Source organism: Monodelphis domestica, chromosome 8, assembly GCF_027887165.1.
Source record: "Monodelphis domestica isolate mMonDom1 chromosome 8, mMonDom1.pri, whole genome shotgun sequence".
Taxonomy (NCBI): domain Eukaryota; kingdom Metazoa; phylum Chordata; class Mammalia; order Didelphimorphia; family Didelphidae; genus Monodelphis; species Monodelphis domestica.
In genome coordinates, this window is record NC_077234.1 from 3,233,038 (window position 1) to 3,252,717 (window position 19,680).

The 19,680-nt window shown below is 53.8% G+C and overlaps 1 protein-coding gene across 5 annotated transcripts in view; it reads left to right on the forward strand.

Moving 5' to 3' along the window:
• The window catches only part of ACAP2 (ArfGAP with coiled-coil, ankyrin repeat and PH domains 2), a 104,107-nt gene that overhangs the window by 78,529 nt on the left and 5,898 nt on the right, over window positions 1-19,680 (forward strand). For 3 of the 5 annotated variants that reach the window (XM_016426953.2, XM_056807431.1, XM_056807430.1), the window contains 13 exons: window positions 1,938-1,958; window positions 4,842-4,893; window positions 5,555-5,655; window positions 7,181-7,286; window positions 8,351-8,559; window positions 9,015-9,084; window positions 9,781-9,872; window positions 15,089-15,258; window positions 16,108-16,200; window positions 16,620-16,807; window positions 17,315-17,424; window positions 18,220-18,330; window positions 19,033-19,094. In XM_016426953.2, coding sequence (XP_016282439.1) covers window positions 1,938-1,958; window positions 4,842-4,893; window positions 5,555-5,655; window positions 7,181-7,286; window positions 8,351-8,559; window positions 9,015-9,084; window positions 9,781-9,872; window positions 15,089-15,258; window positions 16,108-16,200; window positions 16,620-16,807; window positions 17,315-17,424; window positions 18,220-18,330; window positions 19,033-19,094 — 1,385 coding nt within the window. The remainder of the gene's footprint in view (window positions 1-1,937; window positions 1,959-4,841; window positions 4,894-5,554; window positions 5,656-7,180; window positions 7,287-8,350; window positions 8,560-9,014; window positions 9,085-9,780; window positions 9,873-15,088; window positions 15,259-16,107; window positions 16,201-16,619; window positions 16,808-17,314; window positions 17,425-18,219; window positions 18,331-19,032; window positions 19,095-19,680) is intronic. The other 2 variants (XM_007505704.3, XM_056807432.1) reach the window with 1 other exon arrangement.

Genomic DNA, 19,680 nt, shown 5'->3' on the forward strand with positions numbered 1-19,680 from the left:
TCCTGGTTCTGCTCCTCTCGCTCTGCATCACTTCCTGGAGAGAAGTGAGTGTTTCTAAGAGGGGGCACAAAAGAAAAAAAGGGGCCACAGCTTCGAAATTGTTTAGAAAAGGGGACACCAAATTGGATACAGTAGAAGTTTTAATGCCACGAGGCATGCAGACTAGAGAGGGACTAAATCAGGCTCAAGAATCAGAGTCAAAAGTCTAAAATAGGCAGAAAGTAAAGAGAAATCATAAAGAGAATGAGAGAAGGGAATCATTGTTAGAAAAAAATGAAAAATGTAAATCTGAAAAGCAGTTTGAAGGGAAAGAGAAAGATGAGAGTTTTGTGAATACTTAAGGAAAAAAGAGGAGAATAATTCAACAATTAGATCAGAGGAAGAAGGGAAAAAGAACAAATCAGCAATGCCAAACTCCCATATTAGGGAAAGGGCTAACAGGGGGACTAGGAAGCATAAGCATGAAGGGAAGAGAGCAGAGGGGACGAGAGGCTTGCCTTAAGGATTGAAGGAAAGGACCAAGTATTGTTTCCAGAGGAAGAGGGGAAGCCCTAATTGGAGGAGAGAAGAGAACCCTTACCCATAACTTTAAATGAGAATGAATCAGAGGGTTGATTAGACTAGAAAATAAAAGCCCACAGTCTGTAGCTTCTGAGGAACCCACCTCATACCCAGCAGAAAACAAAGACCTGAAAGACAGTTTACTAAGTGTTGGTAAATCCCCCAAAGCAGGATTTGCAATCTTGCCGTCTGTCAGACAGAGCAAACTAAACTTTCTCACCCTTAAAAAAGAGAATCCGGGCAACCACAATATGTTGAAAGGAAAAATAGATAGCAAACCATTGCCAGGAGTAAACCAGTGTGCCCCCTTAGCTTAAATCCAGAAGAGAAAATTCTTCATTGAATGTCAGTAAGACCTACTAATACCACGTAGTGGGGATTTTCTGTATCCCTGTCTCGATTTGTGAGGACAAACCAAGGGGGAAATGTAGAATTGAGAAACCTGAGATCAGAGGCTTATGGCATTATCTAAGGGGAGTGCTAAAGAATATGTGTATTTCTTAGCACCCCTTGGAACTTGTACAACACTAACCATATGCTAACAAGGGCCAGAGATAACTTCAAAAAAGGGTAAGAAGGCAGAGAAAGTCAGCACATCTTTTACAGCCCATAATGCAGTCAAATCATCAATTCAGACTCCAGCGGAGCCCTAACAAGGAAATTCCAAGGAACGAATTATAAAAATAAGTCATAATTTTGTGAAAGCAAATGGAAAGGAGAAAATAGTCTGCCCACATTCCACGTTTCTGGGATACAACAAGGCAGTCTTCTTAGAAAAAGCACATTCCTCTCTGGAAACACAGGTGAACAAAATAGAAAAGGAGAGAATTAACCAACTGCTTGAATTTCATCTCAATGAAGTTCCCAATCCCCTGATCCCAGGGGTCCTCTGGAAGGCCCTTCACTTTGATCTTAACTAAGACAAGCTCTTCCTGTGGAAGGGAGAACAGGATAGGGAGGGCTTGGCTGACTGCGGGCTGCCGTGAATCGGAGATCGTCTCCTAGGTTTACTGCCCAAGGACCCTGGAACAAGATCCCACAGCTTACATTTTTCAGATTGGAAAAAAAGAGATTCCGTCATGTTTGACTCAGACTGCTGACTCCTCAGAGTAGAGTTTGGCAGGCCAAGCCTGGGATCCATGAACTTAAGCCAGAACGCGTTTTGCACCTTTGGGTTTCACTAGAATTGATTTCCCTTGTGTGCGCCCGAGGAGGCGCCAGGCCTGTTGCGGGCTAGTGAGGGTGCTCCGCTGTGACCCTGCTTGCTCGGTTTTCACAGCACGCTCGCCCTCTGCTTGTTTTGCTCATTTGCGTTTTCATTCTTTTTTCTTCCTTTCTCTTATGTTTTAATCCTGCCCCATTTTTTCACATGACAGGAGAAAGCCAGATCACATCAGGTACCAATTAGCTGCTTCTTTTCCTCCCACCTTCTCCAGTGTTCTCTTTTGGCATGAAAAAGCTCACAATTAACCTGCGTTGACGTTTCACATGGATTACTTGCAATGGATAGAAAGTCTCTGCACCAAATCTGAAACCGCGGGGTGGGCTAGTTCTCAGGGGGCTGCTGCTGGGGTTTCTCATTTGTAATCTGGCAAAAAACCGCTCGGTATATCCCCAGGGCCCACAGAGCCAGAAACGCCATCTTCGTGTGTCTCCCTGGCAGGCGTGGAAGAAGTTCTGTAGCTGAGGGTTCTTAGTGCGAGGGCGACGGGCGCCCCGCGGGGCCAAGAAACACCGAGCAGGCTTTTCTCCCTTAGATTCCAGCGTTTTTGTGTCCATCGTCTGCTTAAGAAGGGGCCAAAGATTGCTGGTGGGTCACGCGCTCGCACTCTAGAGCTTGCATACGCTCAGCGTGTCTCCCAGGAGAACAGGACCAGGCTCTGCCTTTTCCCATGTCTCCTGCTGCTGGGGATGAAACTCAGCTTCCTTTGGAACAGGAACCCGAGCATCGTTCTTGACTTCATCCTAATGGCAGAAAGAAGGGCCTCTTCTCCGACAATTTGATTTTGAAGTCCTCAGATGCTAATCTAGGGCTTTTTTGACCCTTGCTTCCGAGGCAGAAGAAGAGCGGGAAGGGCTAGGCAATAGGGGGTAAGCCCGGGGCCACACAGAAAGTATCTGAGAGCAGATTTGAACCCAGAACCTCCTGTCTCTGAGCCTGACTCTCAATCCACTGAGCTCCCTAACTGCCCCCTCGAGTATTTTTTTAAAAGAATAGATAGGAAGAACTCATTCTTGTAGGTCTAATTTGGTGGCTGTGTCTTCCTTCCAGAAGAAGTGCATTGCTGTAAAGCTGAAGCTATTTCTACAATTATCTTTCCTACAGACCTTCTGAAGCTCACCTTGGCTTTTTTATAGCCTGGGCCCTGAGGACAGAAGATTGTGGTGTTTTCCCCATAACGCGGTCGCTGTCCTCCCCAAGTTCTGGGTCCGTTTGGGGTTGGATGCCTAAGAATTGAGTGCTCCTTCCCAGGACCAGGAACTGGGCAGAGTGGGCGCTGGGTCCTCACTGAGAGCGGAACCCAGAGTGTGCAGGTGGATGGGGACCGTGCCATGTTTCATCTTTGGGAGAGCGGCACTTCCACCCACCCTTTTTTGGTTTGGTTTGGCTTTGGGGACTCAATGGCTGCCCTACTTTTGTTTGCCAAGTTTATCCACACTCCCCAAATGTACATGAATGGATTGTGGGTGAAGCCACTGAGATTGGATCTGGAATCCACCAAGAGCCTTGCTGTTGGCCTGGAGCGAGCCTGGGGGCTGGCAGTCATCTTCTCTGTGATGCTTTTGGAACGGGATATTTGAAAAGAGCCCCTTCTGAAGTCTCGGTGCCTGTCGCCTGGTTCCCATGAGGCCTAAGCAGTCCTGAGAACTCTGCTGCTCTCCTTTTGTCTGTACCAATGCAGTAAACGGAGGAGGATTGATAGCTTTTTCCTGACATTAATAAAGTTCCGTTGCACTGCCTCCTGGTAGCCGATGGAGTGCATACGTTTTGGCCTTTCCAGAGACTGGTTCCATTGCATGTTCTCCAGTGTGGCTGGGCTGGGCTCTTTCTTTTGCGTGTTGTAGGCAGCAAATTTAACCCGTCTAATCTGCTGTGACCAGAAGCAAGGATGAAGCCTGGAATGTCTTCCTTTCCTCGCCTGCATTTTGGTGATTTTCTCAGAGACGTAACATGCGCCAGGCTTGTGCCTGGATGCTTGGATATGATCCCTGTCTTGTTAATGGTAAAGGTGATAGAAAGGGGAAAAGGATTGGAGGAATAACTGGGAAATGGGGAACTAGCCAGCCCCATTGTCTCCCCCTGGTGAGTTTGCTTTCATTTTGATAATTGTCGTTGTGAGGATGAAATCAGCTCAACATGAATTCCCAATATTCGAAATAGAAATCAGCTTACAGGAAGCTCATTTCATATGAGGAAGTGGATTTTTTGGCTTCCTTGAATGAATTTGGGGTGCTTTTGCTACTGATTTTTGTAGCTCGAAATGTAGATAAATGTTACCACAGTTAATCTTGTTTCTAAAGAAGATCCCAGGTACTCTGAGAGCCACATGTAGTACCGTTGCTGCCCCAAACAGAAGAAATCAGAAGTGTTTGATCTGAGTGTAAACCCGGATCCTTCAAGGCTGTACGTCTGTGCATATAGGCAGACACACAGACTTACAGAAAGGCCTTGATTTCAGTTCTAAAATGACTAATGCCCCGTTTTTCCAAATTAAACACTTGGGATGAGTTGACTGCTGCCCTTCATCAGTTCCATCTAGCTGGAAATTTATTCCACATTTCCTGTGATGGATGGGGGGCGGGATTGAATAGAAAAGTACCTTCTCTTCTATCCCCTGCCCCCCCCCCCCATTCCTGCAATGCTCAGCTCCATCTAAACACAAAAACATCCCCCTATTCAGCATTCCTCATGAAGAAACACTTCCAAAAAGAAGAGGTGATTTTTGCAATGCTATTTTTTTCTGTCTAACATAGAAGTTACTAAAGAATTATATTTGTTAGAGTAGAAGTCTATATACCATAGAGGAACTAATTCGTATAATTGTATTTCCTTTAATCAAAATTTAAACTCTGCAGTTTAAAAATGCTGGCTTTCTCCCCTCTTTTCATCCTTCTATTTGCCATATGCATCTTTTACTGACAAAAATGGTCATGATTTTGTGCTAAAAACATAATTTTGTGGGCCAATGTGTTCGTTTTCCAGATGAAAAAAATTACTTTGGTCAGTAAGTGAAAGAAATTCTGTTTGCATATAACTAAATGACTTTTTGTTTATTTAGACGCTGGTTCTCGATACAGAATAATCAGCTGGTGTACCAGAAAAAATTCAAGGTAGGTACCGCTCTTTTATTCCTGAAGGAACGTCCAGGGAGCATGTCAGGTATTTGCAGAATCTTGTCCTCAGCCATCAGTTTACTGGTGCACTTATCAGATGGGTACTCCAGCCTGGGGGGGTTGAGTCACTCTCTCTGTTCTGCTCTCAACGTTTGTGGTGCATAGGATGACTTTTAATGTGTCACTTGTTTCCTTAATGAACCAAGAAGTGAGGGTGACTGATGGGGTGGGAGAGCAGGAGCCAGGAAGGAGCCTGTTTCATTTTATTTCCTGTTTAAAACCCTTTGGATTTCCAGGCCAAAAGGGGCTCCCTGCCTCTCCACCATAGGAAAGAAGGAAGGCAGGCTCTCTTTTCACAGCTTTCCCTTCTTCCTTATTGTCTTTCCCCACTTATATTGATGTCATTGTTTTTTCTAATTTGGCTGCTTCCTTCTGCCTCAGTTGTTGTCCACCTTCCTCTTGTCTTCCATTCCATCCACAGCTTTATTTAGCCAGTTCCCAGGCTGGGCAGCTGCCCCCCCAAGTGCCCCTGGCAGTATTTCGGAGGACTTGGGGTGTCTCTCTTGCTCACCAACCTCCTTGGGTCAGCAGTCAGTGTAAAAAAGTCCCCGGGGGCAGCTGGATGGCTCTAGCAGTCTGTGCTCTGCTCTGTCCCTAGGACAATCCCACTGTGGTTGTGGAAGACCTGCGGCTTTGCACGGTGAAACAGTGCGAAGATGTAGAGAGAAGGTTCTGCTTCGAGGTGGTCTCGCCCACAAAGTGAGTTCCGGGTCATCTGGGAGAAATCCTGGAGCTGTGCTAGGAGCTGTCAGCGAGTGTCCGCAGGGAGGACGTGGGGAGGCTCTGAGCGCTCGTTGGCTGCCAGTGGGTGCTGCCCCTGAGCAGGGCGCAGTGCAAGACTGCCTGTGCACTTGTCGCCCTTCTCTTAAGCCTTTCCCTTCTGTTCTGAATCGCTGCTCTGTGTGCCGTGTTCCACGGCAGAAGAGCTGGAAGGCTAGGCAGTGACTAAGGCCAGGCAGTTCTTTGCCAGGATCGCCCCTACCCAAGAGAGCCCTGCGGGTCTGGCACGGGGACAAAGAAAGACAGAGGCTGCGAGAGGGGCTGCCAGGGTGGGTGTGCCCCCTGCCACGGCCTGGGCTCGGCGCTGCCATTCTGGCCGTCCCCTTGGCCGTGGTCCCTGGCTGCGGCTCCTGCCCTGTGTCATTTCTTGCAGACTCCCCAGTCGGGCATTCTGCACCCCCCCCCCCCCGGGCGTCTCGTTCATTGCTAGATCCGTGCTGCCCGCCTCCCCGGCTCTCCGCCATGCCCACGATGCCCTCTCCTCCCACCTGCCCACTCCCCGCCCTGGCTTCCTTCAGGTGCCAGCTTAAGCGCCACCTTGTGCCATTCCATATTCCCTGTGGGCATTTCTCATTTCTTCGGTGTGGAGCTGGTCCGCCTGTGGCTCTGCTTGTTCTCTCCCTCGTCGGGCTGTGGGCTCCTCACGGGCAGTCTGCCTTTTGCCTTCCGACCCTTACCTTCGCCTTAGAATCAATACTCTGAAGAGCGGTCAGGGCTAGGCCTTGGGGGTCAAGTGACTTGCCCAGGGTCACCCAGCTGGGAAGTGTCTGAGGCCAGACTGGAACCCAGCCCTCCCTTCTCTGGGCCTGGCCACCCAGCGGCCCCCTATCATTTTTCTGATCATTCCTATTACTTCCCAGCGTTGTCAGACGCTGCCATAACCTTTACCTCAAGTCCTTCCTCTACAGGGAGCAAAACAGTATTATTACAGCCTAGAAACTGACTTGGGATAGGGCTAGATCGTGGTCCACATCCCTCTCCTCAGGGTATTCCAGAGGTTCCCTCCTGACTCGGGGACCCGTAATGCCCAGCATTGAGGGGGAGCTGTAAGCTTGGAAATGTTCCCCACATATTGTCAAGGGAGGGGTGATTGTTATCCCCATTTTATAGATGAGGAAACTGAGTCCAGGGAGGTCAGATGCCTCTCAGGGGAGTGTCTGAGCCTGGATTTGAACTCAGCTACTCCTGATCCAGAGCCACGGCTCTGGCCACTGTGGCACCCCTTGGCACCTCCCTAACAGCGCCCAGCGCCCAGGTCAAGGTGTGAGGGAGGACTGGGAGCCATCAGTGGCCTCGGAGAGAGCCTGGGAGCCGCCTGCTGACCGCAGAGCCCAGCCCGGGCCAGTGGGCGGCCAGGCTCCCCTCTGTGACCTGGGGGAGTCCAGGGGGCCCGGCAAGGACGCCGCGCCCACCCTTGGTGCCTGACGAGGCCGTCTCTCTGCAGAAGCTGCATACTCCAGGCCGACTCCGAGAAGCTGCGTCAAGCGTGGATTAAGGCTGTTCAGACCAGCATCGCCACTGCTTATAGGGAGAAAGGAGATGAGACCGAGGTGAGTGCCGTGCATCGGGGCGGAGGGGGAGGCCCTCAGGATCCCGCCCTCCGGGGGCCCATCGTGGCCCCCCCCAGAGCAGATGGGAGGCTGCTGCCGCCCGCAGGAGCATCGCTGCTCAGCTCCGGGGAGCCATCTTCCATCATCCGCTGCCCCGGGCCTGCCTCGCACCCATCGCCCCGTCACACACCTCGCAGCGCCATTTCTCCCTCTTCCCACCCATCTCCATCGAGAGGGTCTTCCCTGAGACTCCGCCCGGAGGTGCCCGTCTCCTTGGGCTCCCTGCCACCCCGGCCTCCCTTTTTTCTCTGGAGAAACCCCAGGAATCCCTCCCCAGGGAGCCTCCGCGCCCCCTTCCTTCTGCCTTCTCCGTGGCCCTCGAGCCCCCGCTCTTTCCCGTCTTCTCTGGGCCGGGTCTCTCAGTTGCCCCCGCCAGTCGGCCACCAGGGAGGCAGAGGGCGGGCTTATGGCCTGGCCATTGAGACCGTTGGGGGCATGGCGGGGGCCGTCTGCGCAGGGCGGCCCCGTCAGCCGGCCCTCTCCCTAGGCGTCCTCACGGACACGCTTGGCCCTGCTTCCCCTTCCGCTGTCTCAGGGACGCTTCGGGCTACTCCTCTCCGTCCGTCCGCCTCCCTTTTCCCTCGGGCCGCAGCCACCAGGAGCTCTGGCGGTCAGTCTCTCTGGGGCTGTCGGAGCCAGCCAGGACTTCTTTACGAGGCATCGGGCTGACGCACGACTGGAACCCGGGACTCCTGAGCCGGGGGTCTCGTTGCCACCGTGGCCCGGGGGGGCAGGGACTTGGCCTGGGCGAAGGCCCCCCGGGCACGGTCCCAGGGCCTGGTTTTAGACTCTCCGTTTTTGTTGCTCTTACAACTCCCAGCAGCCTCTGCAGGGGGCTCTGCTCGAGGGGACGGCAGTCATCCCATCGCCATTGTACGGCTGCTTTCGGACAGCGTTCCATGAGCCGCCGCTGGTGTTGCCCGTAGAGGACGAGCAGAGCAGATGGCTCTTGGGGGGCCTGCCCTGCCCTGAGGAAGCGTCTGAGCTTCACTTTTTCCTTCTAGAAGCTGGATAAAAAATCATCTCCGTCAACAGGAAGCTTGGATTCTGGGAACGAGTCAAAAGAGAAATTATTAAAAGGAGAAAGCGCTTTGCAGCAGGTTCAGTGCATTCCTGGGAATGCCAGCTGCTGTGACTGTGGCCTGCCAGACCCCCGGTGGGCCAGCATCAATCTGGGAATTACCCTGTGCATTGAATGCTCAGGTATACACCGGTAGGTACTCCCTTCCTCCCTCCTCCCCGTCCACGCTGGACGAGCCAGCCTGTGTCTGTGCTCGCCGGGCCGAGGGGCTGGGGCTCCTGGGCCGGGGAGAGCTGCCCCTGCATTCTTGGGGGGCTTTGGCAGAGCAGAGGAGGCTTCCCAAGGTGCTTTGGCGATGGGAGGGACTGCCCGAGTCTTGTCCTGCTGGACACGGTCCTACGGCAGAGGAGTGGTCAGGGCTAGGCCATGGGGGTCAAGTGACTTGTCCAGGGTCACCGAGCTGGCGAGGGTCCCGTCTCTCCATCCCTGAGCCATCCAGGTGCCCCCCTTGTACATTCTTGCGGAGGCTCGGAGCCTTGGGCTGTGGCATTGTGTCGGCCTTGGGGGGAGCTGGGCTGGGGAAGAGACCGAGAGAACGCGTTCAGAAGGGCCCCCTTTGGTCATGAATGTAACGCTTTTCTGTCTAGGAGTCTTGGGGTTCACTTTTCGAAAGTCCGCTCTTTAACATTAGATACCTGGGAGCCTGAGCTTCTCAAGGTAACGGCGTTTCTTCGGTTTGCCCGCTGTCCTCCCTCTGCCTTCCTGCTCAGCCAAGGAGAGAGTAGGAAAAGGCCGAGCGCAGCTCCCGGCACCCTCGGGGACGTCGGGGGCCGGCCCTCGCCGGGGGGGGGGAGCCCACGTTCTCATCTTCTCTGCCCCCATCACGAACTCGCTGCCTTGTGTCAGCATCGCTGAGACTGCGCTTTCTGCGGCCCTTCTGCCCTCTTCGGGCCCCCCTTCTGCTGATGGCTTCCCCTAGCGCAGCACAGTCATGACCCATTACATCCACGAGCCATCCTGAAGTGGGAGGGCCTTTAGTTGTGCTGACGGATCTCCTGAGGGCTCTGTATTGGCCCCAAGGCAGAAGAGTGGTGAGGGCTAGGCCGTGGGGGTCAAGGGACTTGCCCAGGGTCAGCCAGCTGGGAAGTGGCTGAGGCCAGATTGGAACCCAGGACCTCCCACCTCTGGGCCTGGCTCTCCATCCACTGAGCCACCCAGCTGCCCCCAACCCTCACGGTATTTAAATGGAGAATGCCCTCCTCCTTGCAGCTGTCCTAGCCCTGGATCGCTTTGGTTTTGACTCCACCTCTTGGGGGATCAGAGATTGCATGATGATTACTGCATCTGTTTGGAGCATGAAAATGAGAATTCAAAGCCTGCATTACTCACTCTTTTGTTTTCTTTGTCGCACAGCTTATGTGTGAGTTGGGAAATGATGTTATGAATCGAGTTTATGAAGCCAAAATTGAGAAAATGGGAATAAAGAAACCACAGCCTGGACAAAGGTACTGATTGAGTTTCCTTTCTATAATAATAGCCTTTTCTAAATGCAAGAATTCAAATGGGATGGTTTGAGTTTAGGGTTCTTTTAGGGTTTCCGGTTTCTTGAAGTCGTTTGGTCAGTCAGCTTAGGAAGGGGCTGCTGTGTGCTGCCCTAAGGCTCAAATGCAAACAGGGAAGCACCTCTCCGTTAGGAAGTTCAACTGAGGAAACAAGGGGCCCCGTCAGAAAGACAGGCAGACGGTCCCAAAATGCCAGAGAGCAGAATTTAGGCTCAACATGGAACAGAAAAACTGGAATCTGTCATGGCGGCCTTCCCACAGAAACTGTAGAGAGAACAATAGAGGGGGAATGCCAATACGTAGAAGGGAAGGGCGGCCTAGAGGACTAGAGGCGAAACCCCAAGAATTGAGAGCAGACGTGCTCACCATACAGTCCAAACACTGTTCTCAAAGACCCCCAAAGGCTCATTTGCCTCTCCGAAGAACAAGACGGGCCCACACAAACCCCTTGCCACTCCCTGCCCAGAACTTCTGGACATAGAAAAGGGCATTTCGGTTGGAAGTCTTCACAGATTGCCTCCAGGAAACAGTCCAAGGCTACCGACTCCCAGACACGGAGTGATTAAATTGACCAATTCACTTGAGAAACAAGTTCTGCAGTTCATCAGGGAAAGACTTTCAGACACAAAGGGAAGGGCATTTCCAGCTACAAGATTATTTCACACTCTCTGAAAAAGGATGAGAGAATGGAATTATTCCCCAAAGAGCCCCAGAGTTCTGGATAAAGTCCAGGGTGACTTTTCCTGCCATTCTGAGCTTAACCATATAACACAAAAGATGGACCGTCCAAAGCAGAAACCACAAGTTCGTTATGAAAAACCCTCTTTGCTAAAAACTCCCAGGAAAGGGGGAAAGAGGTCTGGCAGGCAGAAATGCGCCTTAGATCAAAGATATGTGACCACACTATTAAACATTACAAAAACAGATATGTGCCTCTTGCAGCTATGGTTAAAGACGTATTCTTAGCCAGATAAGCGATCGAGGATGTTACAAAACATAAATAATTGATTACACAAACTGAAAAGCCTCTGAACAGGCATCATTAGTGCATCTCGGATCAGAAGAGAAGTAGTCAAAAGGGGAAAAAAAATCTGTATCTGATATCTCTGACACCAGTGTGGTGTCTGAGGTATCTGAGCAGTGAATAGCCATTCTCCATTGATAGATAAATGATCAAAGAATAGGAATAAAAAAACCTTTTTTTAAAATAAACCCTTATCTTCCACCTTAGAATCAATACTGTGTGCTGGTTTCAAGTCAGAAAAGGGGTAAGAGCTGGGCAATGGGGGTTAAATGACTTATCCAGAGTCACACAGCTGGGAAGTGTCTGAGGTCAAATTTGAACCCAGGACCTCCGCTCTCTAGGTCTTGCTCTCAATCCACTAAACCACCCAGTTGCCCCCTAAACAATTCTTAATAGAAGAACCGCCAAATATTCACAACCACATAGAAAAAATGCTCCAAATCATTGATAAGAGAGCAATGCACATCCAAATAAGGTTTCACCTCCCTCCTGGCAATCTGGCAAAAAAATAAAAAAGAAAGAAAAAGGGGGAAAATGACCAAAAAATGGCAACAGTCAGTGTTGGAGGGGTTATGAAATGATAGCTACCCCAATCCATTGTTGGTAGAGCTGTGAAGCGGAAGTTTAGTCCATCCTCTTTGAACCAAAGACTTTGTTCCTGGGCTTAATGGCCTAGAGAAGCCGTCTTCAAGAAGAAAGTCTCCATATACACCAAACCATTTTAAGAATACTTTTGTGATGTGTAAGAATTGGAAGCAGTAGATGCCCATCAGTGGGCGAATAGCTAACAGATTGTGGTACATGTTTGCATTGGAATATTGTGCCACAAGCCATGACTTGGGTGATAGATGCAGAGACGCTGGAAAGACCTCTGAACTGATGCAGAGGGAAGTCCCCGGAGCCAAGGAAACAATCCCCCACCGCAGTGCTTACAACGATGTGAACGGAAAGAACACCCAAACACCAGAAGACCAAGCGTAAAGACTCTGACGAGGAAGCAGGACTCCAACGAAGCTACCCCTCGTCAAGGTGGGAAGCCCCCAAGGGCTACACGTCTTTGAGCGTCTTTCAAGCATTGACTAGTTGTGTTGGCTTTTTTCCTCCATACAAAGATGCTCAGGGGCAGCAGCAGGTGTCCCTTAGGAGCAGACAGGTCCCTAAGGAAGGGGAGAGGAGATCTTGGGACAGTCACGGGAACCCTAGAAGTGAGGAGGAGGATGAGATGGCGAAGGGGACCGGAAGGAAGCCAGTTAGGGTCGAAGGAGATCTGAGAGAGTAAACACACCCTCGGAACTCTGCCCAGACACAGACACCCAACCCCCGGGGAGGAGTACGGATGACATGAGATGAGATGGGCTTGACCCTGCCCTTCTGGGGTCACCTTGTCCCACTCGCAGCCTGGGTCAGAGGAATGCCATTCCTTCCTGCACCCTCCACTGATGGCCTGGCATGGCCTAGCCTGTCAGCGTGCCTGAATTGCCCAATATCTCGAGCGGATTCCATGGAGGCTGTACCCAGCCCATTCATCAGTGCTTGGCAAATTCCCACCCAGGCACCCCTTCCCCCAACGATTCTGATCCCCCCGCTGTCCCTGTGCGAATTGTGTTCTTCATCTCCTACTGCCTGGCCCCTAACTCTGATCTCCCTCAGTGTGACCCCCCTCCCTGTTCCCTGGCACCCCCCACCCCGCCCTCTAAAACCATCCAGCCCCCACAGGAACACGCTTGCCTTTCACCTGGCTTTCTTCTTCTGGGTCTGTCCCTGCGACACACCCTCTTTGGCCGCTCTTCCCAGCCCCCGCGGTACTTTCCCTTGTTGCCCCTCGGTCCCAGGTCCGGGGGGAGCTTCCAGGCTCTCTTGAACCCTTGCCTCCTTGAGTTCTCCTCCTGCCGTTTGTACCGTCCGCTCAGAATCCCAGGAGCTCTGTCTGCTGATGTCCAGAAAACTCTTCCCCCTTCAGGGAGTCACAGGCTTCCTTCCTTCCCACCTCCGCCCTCCTGTTCGGGGCTCCAACACACAGGCTGACACTCCCTCAGACTCCCTGTTCCTCAGCTTCTTCTCCTCCTGTGCCCTCATTCCCACGGCACTTGGACCGCTCACAGGCTCACAGCCTTGCTTTTGCTGCCCTCCACCAAGCCTCCTTCCCACGATTCGGGACCCGGACACTCCCGTATCTGGCGTCGGCCTGTCCTCCTCCTGTCCTCTGTTCACTGGTGTCGTCACGGACCCTCAGGCGCTTGCTAGGCCTTCCCCTTGCCCCGTCTGGACCCTGCTTTCGCCATCTTGCCCACTTGCTGAGCCAGTCCAGCGCGATACCGTTCCCTTTTCTCGACTTTGCCTTGTTACCAGTCTTGCCTTGCCACCCCTCAGCCCAGGATTCCTCCCAGTGCTCGCTGCCTTTGCGCCTGCTTGTGGCCTTCTCTCTCCTGGTTCTTCTCCTGCCTCTCTGATTGCTCCTTCTCTTGTCTCCTTTGCTGGAGCCTCCTCCAGGGGGTGCCCTCTTGACGGTCCCCGCCATCAAGGAGGTTGCAGTCTAGCGGGGGAGACATAAGCAAAGAAATATGGACCAAAAAGCGATAGAGGAGATCAGCCAGACCTAGTCAGTAGAGGGAAGAGGAAGTGGGAGGTGAAGCTTGAAGAGGAGAAGCAGCTTTGGGGAAAGAGTCCGAAAGGAAAAGATGGCCTTCCTTCAGGGAGGGCTGAGGAGCCTCTCAGAAAATGGGGAGACTTGGGCGGGTGTGTCAGCCTGTTACCAGTGATCGGGGTGGGAAAGGCTTCTGCGTTGTGTCGCCCCGCTTGTTTGCACCAGTGTGGCCTCTTGTCAGTGAGAGCCCTCCGGCCCACGGCTCGCCTTCGCTTTGGACAGCTGCGTCGCCTTCCCAGAACAATTTCCTTAGACTTTTTCATGTGAGAATGAGAGTGTGTCTGCCTGTCCTCATCCTCAGAAGTCGGGGGACCGTCTCCACTGATGCCCGTTGACTTGTCCAGGCTTTCTCACCCCGACGCCAGTTGGAATAGAGAAGTCCTTGAGCCCTCAGCATAAACCCACACGAGAATCTAACTCGAGACTCTGTTTCCTGCCATTTTAATGAAGGATTTTACCTGCTTACAAGGGAAAAAAGGTTCCTCCCCTGCTAACATAGCATCCAGATTTCGATGACGATATGAACCTTTGCTTCTCCCAAGAGAAAATTCTCTCTGGGGCTTTACTTTGTCATTTTGATATTAAGCACCTTTTAATGAAAAGCCATCCCTCGTGCCGTGCTTTCGGATCCCTTGTTCCCTTTTCTGGTTTTCGTGAGAACTAACGTTTGGGCATGAGTGAGCGAGCCCTCCGCCAGCGCCCTCGCCTGCTGCGTTAGAGGATTCCCAGGGGCTGCTTGTGAGGACAGTTCTCTTATGGCCACAGTCTGCTTTCTTCCTCCTCTGGGGAAAGGATGCGTCCCCAAACCAAGGGCGTGTGCCAGGAGCACAGAAGACCCCCTTCAAGGCTGGATTCTCCGAACATCAGTCGGCATTTGTGTTCCATTTGGAGCGTGATGTCCCTCCGAAGGGAGTTTCTGGAAGCAAGAGTGTGAGCTGTTGCATCATCCATTCCCTCTTAATGTATTGCTGTCCAGTGTCTTCTCCCTGTCGCCACTGGACTGTTTGCTGTTGGCTTCCGAGTCCTTGAAGTCAGGAAGGAGACGTGAGTAAAAACCTGGAGTCGGAGCCCAGAAGTATGAGCAAGCTTCAGGGCCGGCAGGGAATCCCAGGACACTTTCCAGCAGAGAAGTGGCCTGACTAGATGGATGGACTTTTAATGGAGGCCTGGCCCGGCAGAGCCCTTGGTCTAAAGAACTCTCAAGGAGGGAACTTCGGCTGCTGCCCTGAACCTTCCAGCTGAGCGCCTTCCTGGGGCCCTGAGGGGCTTGCCCTGGATGCCCCTGGTGGTGTCCAGAGGCTAGACTTCAGGCCTGCAGGGGCATGTGAGTCAGCAGGGGAGCAAAGCATGGGTTGGTGGGGAAGGAAGCCTGCAGAGCTCTTCTGCCATCTGTACGGAGGAGTTTAACTCAGGGAGGGACTTACAGTGTTCTCCGGTCTCCTCTTCTGAGTTGGGGCCAGCAGTGATGGGGCCTGTGCTTTTATGTATCAGGCAGGAGAAAGAAGCCTATATCAAAGCCAAATATGTGGAGAAGAAATTTGTGGATAAGGATTCTGCTTTTTCCTCACCTCTGGCTCTGGTCCAGAGTCAAGAGGAGAAGGGGTCCAGCTCTTTCAAGCCAGCCCTTGAAGACCAAGTCAGAACACCAAGCAGAAGCACAGGTAGGAGACTTTGGCGCCCATCTCAAACATTGCTCGTCCTCTTAACCGGTTTCATGAGGCGTTAGCTCCAGGCAGGTGCCTCAAATGCTTCTTTTTCAGTCTTCACAGGACACGGTAGCTTTCTTTGCTAGCGGCCACCCTTCAGACAGAGCCCTTTGGGGCGCAGCTGTAGTCCACCACGAGGCGTCCCATCCTGATGGGATGAGAAGTCTGCCTAGATGAGGGTCAGCCATTAGATGTGGCTCCTTTTCCCTCCACCCTACGCCTCGCCAACTAACATCTTTTGAAGCACCCCACTTCCCTTTTTGGCTCTTTCTCAGTCTCCCCAGTAACACTCTTTCCTGCCCTTTCCCCTTCTTCTTGCCTGCTTTGTGCTCTGATAACGTGCATGTGCCCAGCGGTGGCTGTAAGTAGCGACGAGGCCAGGCGGGAGTCTCTGTTCTGTCCTGATGAGCTAGACTCGCTCTTCTCCTACTTTGATACTTCTTCAAAGCTGCGTAGCAGTAAGTACTCGTCTCTGCTCGCGCTCGTTGTGTGCTGGGACCATTGCTTGTCCTGTGACCCATTTGTCCGAATCTCGGCCTTCGCTTCTCTTGATGCTTGACTGTGCTCAGAGCCTTGCCAAGGTCTCTTCGATGGAAAGGTGCTCTAGCCTGGGGATGCCCCTCTAGAGAGGCCGAGTGCCTGCCCATGACTGAGTGTGTGCTAAGTGCATTTCATTGTTTCCCAATTCATTGGTGGTGGCTGGATTCAGGATGAATTGGAGGTGAACGCGTTTCCGCATGCTGTCCAGGGCCTGCTCCCGCCGTGTCGGGGGCTCACCCCTCGTCCACCTTTTATTTTACACAGTCAAGAGCAATGACAGCGGCATCCAGCAGTGTGCAGAAGACACCAGAGAAGGCCTGTCCTCGGTGGTTTCCGCGAATAGCTTATATGAGCCAGGTGAGTTTTTTCCCAGGTGCCCAGAGGTAGTTCTCGGAACCACGTCTCATTGGTTCTGGGGAGAGTCACCAGGGGCCTTGCGTGGGAAGGCAAAATCCTGTCTTCTTTTCTTCTTGAGGCTCCACCCAGGAGAAGGACCTTCCTCTGGCCCTCAGAGTCCATGAACAGGGCCACCCTGCAGCTGGATGATGTCCGCTTTGGGGTTCTCCCTTTCTCCTGGTCCTTTTCTCTCTCCTCTCCCATCCCAGGCCGTGTTAGCGGGAAGGGAAGCTGAGGAGAGGGCTGGGGATGCCCCCCCGCTTCACCCCCGGTGTCCGCAGAAGTTGGGCCCTTTTCTGGCTGCGGCCATTCCCTGAGTGATGCTCCCCCTGCACGGGTGGTTAGCTGGATCATGGCTCACAGATGTGCTTCCTTTTCAGAGGGTGAAAGACGAGACTCTTCAGTCTGCCTTGAATATAAGCACTTCCATCCGGGACTCCAGCTGTACCGAGCTTCCTACGAAAAAAAGCTCCCCCACATGGCCGAGGCATTGGCCCACGGAGCCGACGTCAACTGGGCCAATCCTGATGAGAACAAGGCCACGCCTCTCATTCAGGCCGTCTTAGGGGTAGGGAAGGCGGGAGGGAGATGGGGGGGGCACAGAGACAGCTTGGCACGTCTTCCCTGAGAACAATTCCAGTTGGATTTGCGTCACCAAGATCCTAGGAGCCCAGATTTAGACCCGGAAGAAACTTTGGAGGCAGCTCCCTGATTTTACAGAAGAGAAAACGGGCCCCCGAAGTCTATAAGGGCAGGATTTGAACCCAGATCTTCTGATTCCGCATCTCTGGCGGCAGCTGTGAAGTAGCTTGTTAAGTCATGCTTGAACATGGGCCCGTTTCTTGTCCTACCTACCGAGTTGGGATGGGCTCCTTGTGTGCTCCCAGGCCGCAGCATTCCTCAGTGAAGAATCCTCGTGGGCCGTCTCCAGGGTGGAGAGACTTGGCGTCCACGGGCTCCTTCCTTGGTCCTCCCCGGGGGCCGGGCTCCCCCTAGAGATGAGTGTTGTCACAGCTCATAGATGGTGGGTGGGTTTTCAGCTTCTCCTTCATCCCAGCTGCTTCTTCTTCCCCAGGGCTCTCTGGTAACCTGCGAGTTCCTCCTGCAGAACGGTGCCAACGTGAACCAAAGGGACATCAAGGGGCGCGGGCCGCTGCACCACGCCACCGTCTTGGGACACACTGGGTGAGAGTCGGGACCGAGACGGCGCGCGTGGGCCCGAAATGGCAGACAGCCAAGTCGGCTCTCTGGCCGTGGCCCGTCTGGGAAGCCTTGGGGCCGCGCGTGCCTCTGCTGCTGCCCCTCTCCAGGCCGTTTGGGGAGCCCTTGCATTCTCATAGGGCGGGCTTTGGCCACGTAAGGATCTTCCAGAGGGGATGGGAGGACTTGGGCTGATGGCAGAAAGTGGCCTTTGTGGCCAGGGAGCTGGAGGGACAAATGGCTGCGAAGGCACGGAGAGGGGAAATGGTGGCTTTGTTCCCTGGGTCCTTGCTATCTCCCGGGACTTGTGGCAGCCTCCCGAAAGGTCCTGCTGCTTCTGGCCTTGCCTACAAACTCTGTTCCCCCTTGTCTGACTCCCCTCTTGGGGTGGGGAGGCCAGAAGAGCCGAGAGGCAGTCGCTTATTCCCCAGGCCTCCGGTCTTGCCGATTTCTGACAGATGGCTTATGTCCTCTTTTCTTGGGGAAGAGCCCAACCGCCTTTCCCCGCCGCAGGACCCTCAGCCAGAGGTCGTCCAGGCCGTAGGCTGGTCTTGGACCGGAGGCTGCCGGGAGAGACGGCCCGAGTCGGGCTCTTGTCAGTCCTCTTGGCCGAGGCAGCGAGCCCCCTCGTGGGCTGCATGTGCTGTTCGTGGCCTTGGGCTCCCCTTGGCCCCTCAGACCTTCCAGGCACTGGCGAGATGAAGCCCCCTTTGCGCAGGCGGCGCCAGCTGCCGCTCAGGGCCTGTCTGGGCTAGTGGCGCCTCGCTCCTTTTCACCCAGGCAGGTGTGCTTGTTCCTGAAACGAGGCGCCAACCAGCACGCCACTGACGAGGAAGGGAAGGACCCGCTGAGCATCGCAGTGGAAGCTGCCAATGCGGATATCGTGACCCTGTAAGTGTCTGAGGGGTGTGGCTGTGGGCGTCTCCTCAGCCTGTCTCAGAATGAGGAGGGCGCTGAGGCGTCTCAGAGGCCGAAGACAGGTTTCTGCCCCAAGGCCGGGCCCTCTCGCCCAGGATGCTGCTCCGTTCCCGGAGGCCCTTCTCTGGTCCCACTCGTCATGTCTCCCTTTGGTGACTTGGGGGCTCACTCAGGGTTGGCGAGGCGCCCCGACGTGTGTGTGCCAGCAGCCATCTCCCCGTTGTCCTTTGGGTGATCCACAGCTTTGAATCCTTGCACAGGATGATGTGTGATGCTTCCCAACCACCTGGCTCCCCTTGGCGCTTGAAAGAGGGGCGCCTGGGCCCGGGGCAGTCCTTGAAGGCAGTGGCTGCCACTTGTTTCCAGTTGTGCCCTCTCCTCTCCCAGGCACAGGCCGTGGTCCGGCCCCAGCGTCTGTCCCCGGTGACAGGGAGAGGGGAGCGAAGGCCCTGCCGTGGGGTCGTAGCGGACCTAAAGGACGGCTGGGAAAGCACTGGGGGAAGCAGGGGACAGACCACAGGAGAGGGGAGGGCACCAGGCACCTTCGTGTGGCCCCGGGGTACAGACGTGGGAGCGAGGGGTCACCCCCGGGGGGGCCCGGAGGCCGAGGGCGGGAAAGGGCTTCGGGCTGCTTTGGTTTCTGCCCGTGAACCTGCTTTTCTCCTTTTCCCCGAGGTTGCGTTTGGCCAGAATGAATGAAGAGATGCGGGAGTCCGAAGGACTGTACGGACAGCCAGGTCAATATTCCCCTAATAATCACACGGAAATGCAGTATAAGAAATGCATTCAGGAGTTTATCAGCTTACAGTTAGAAGAGCCCTAATTCTCGGCCCGCTCGGCTGCCTCGGGCAGGCGGCCGCCTCTTCCCTAGACTTGGAAGTCGTGCTTTTCTTGGCTGCTCAGTGTACAGTGTTCAGTGGCGTCTCCGGGCTCCTTGCCAGGCCGAAGGCAGCTCTCCGGCCGCGCTGTGGATTTCCTTTCTCTGCTCTATGTTTTTCTTCCGTCCTTAAGTATTCCGCTGAGGGGGCAAGGATGGCCGGGGGAGCCTGGCACACCTGCGAGGCCCTTGCCAAGGACGGTTCCCCGGGGGGGCTGCTGTCCGCTGGGGAGGACGAGATTCCACAGTTCAGGTCATCGAGACCTTCATTGGCCAAAGAGAGGAAAGTGGACTCAATGGAGAAATGTGTGCGGTCAGGGACGGGCCATGAGGAGATTCAGGGGCAGTTTGTGGGCGAGCCTCACGGGGGGGGCAGCCCGATTTCGGGATCCGCTGGGTCCAGCATCACAGTAGCGGGCGAATTGTGTCTGCAGGCCCGTGCCCAG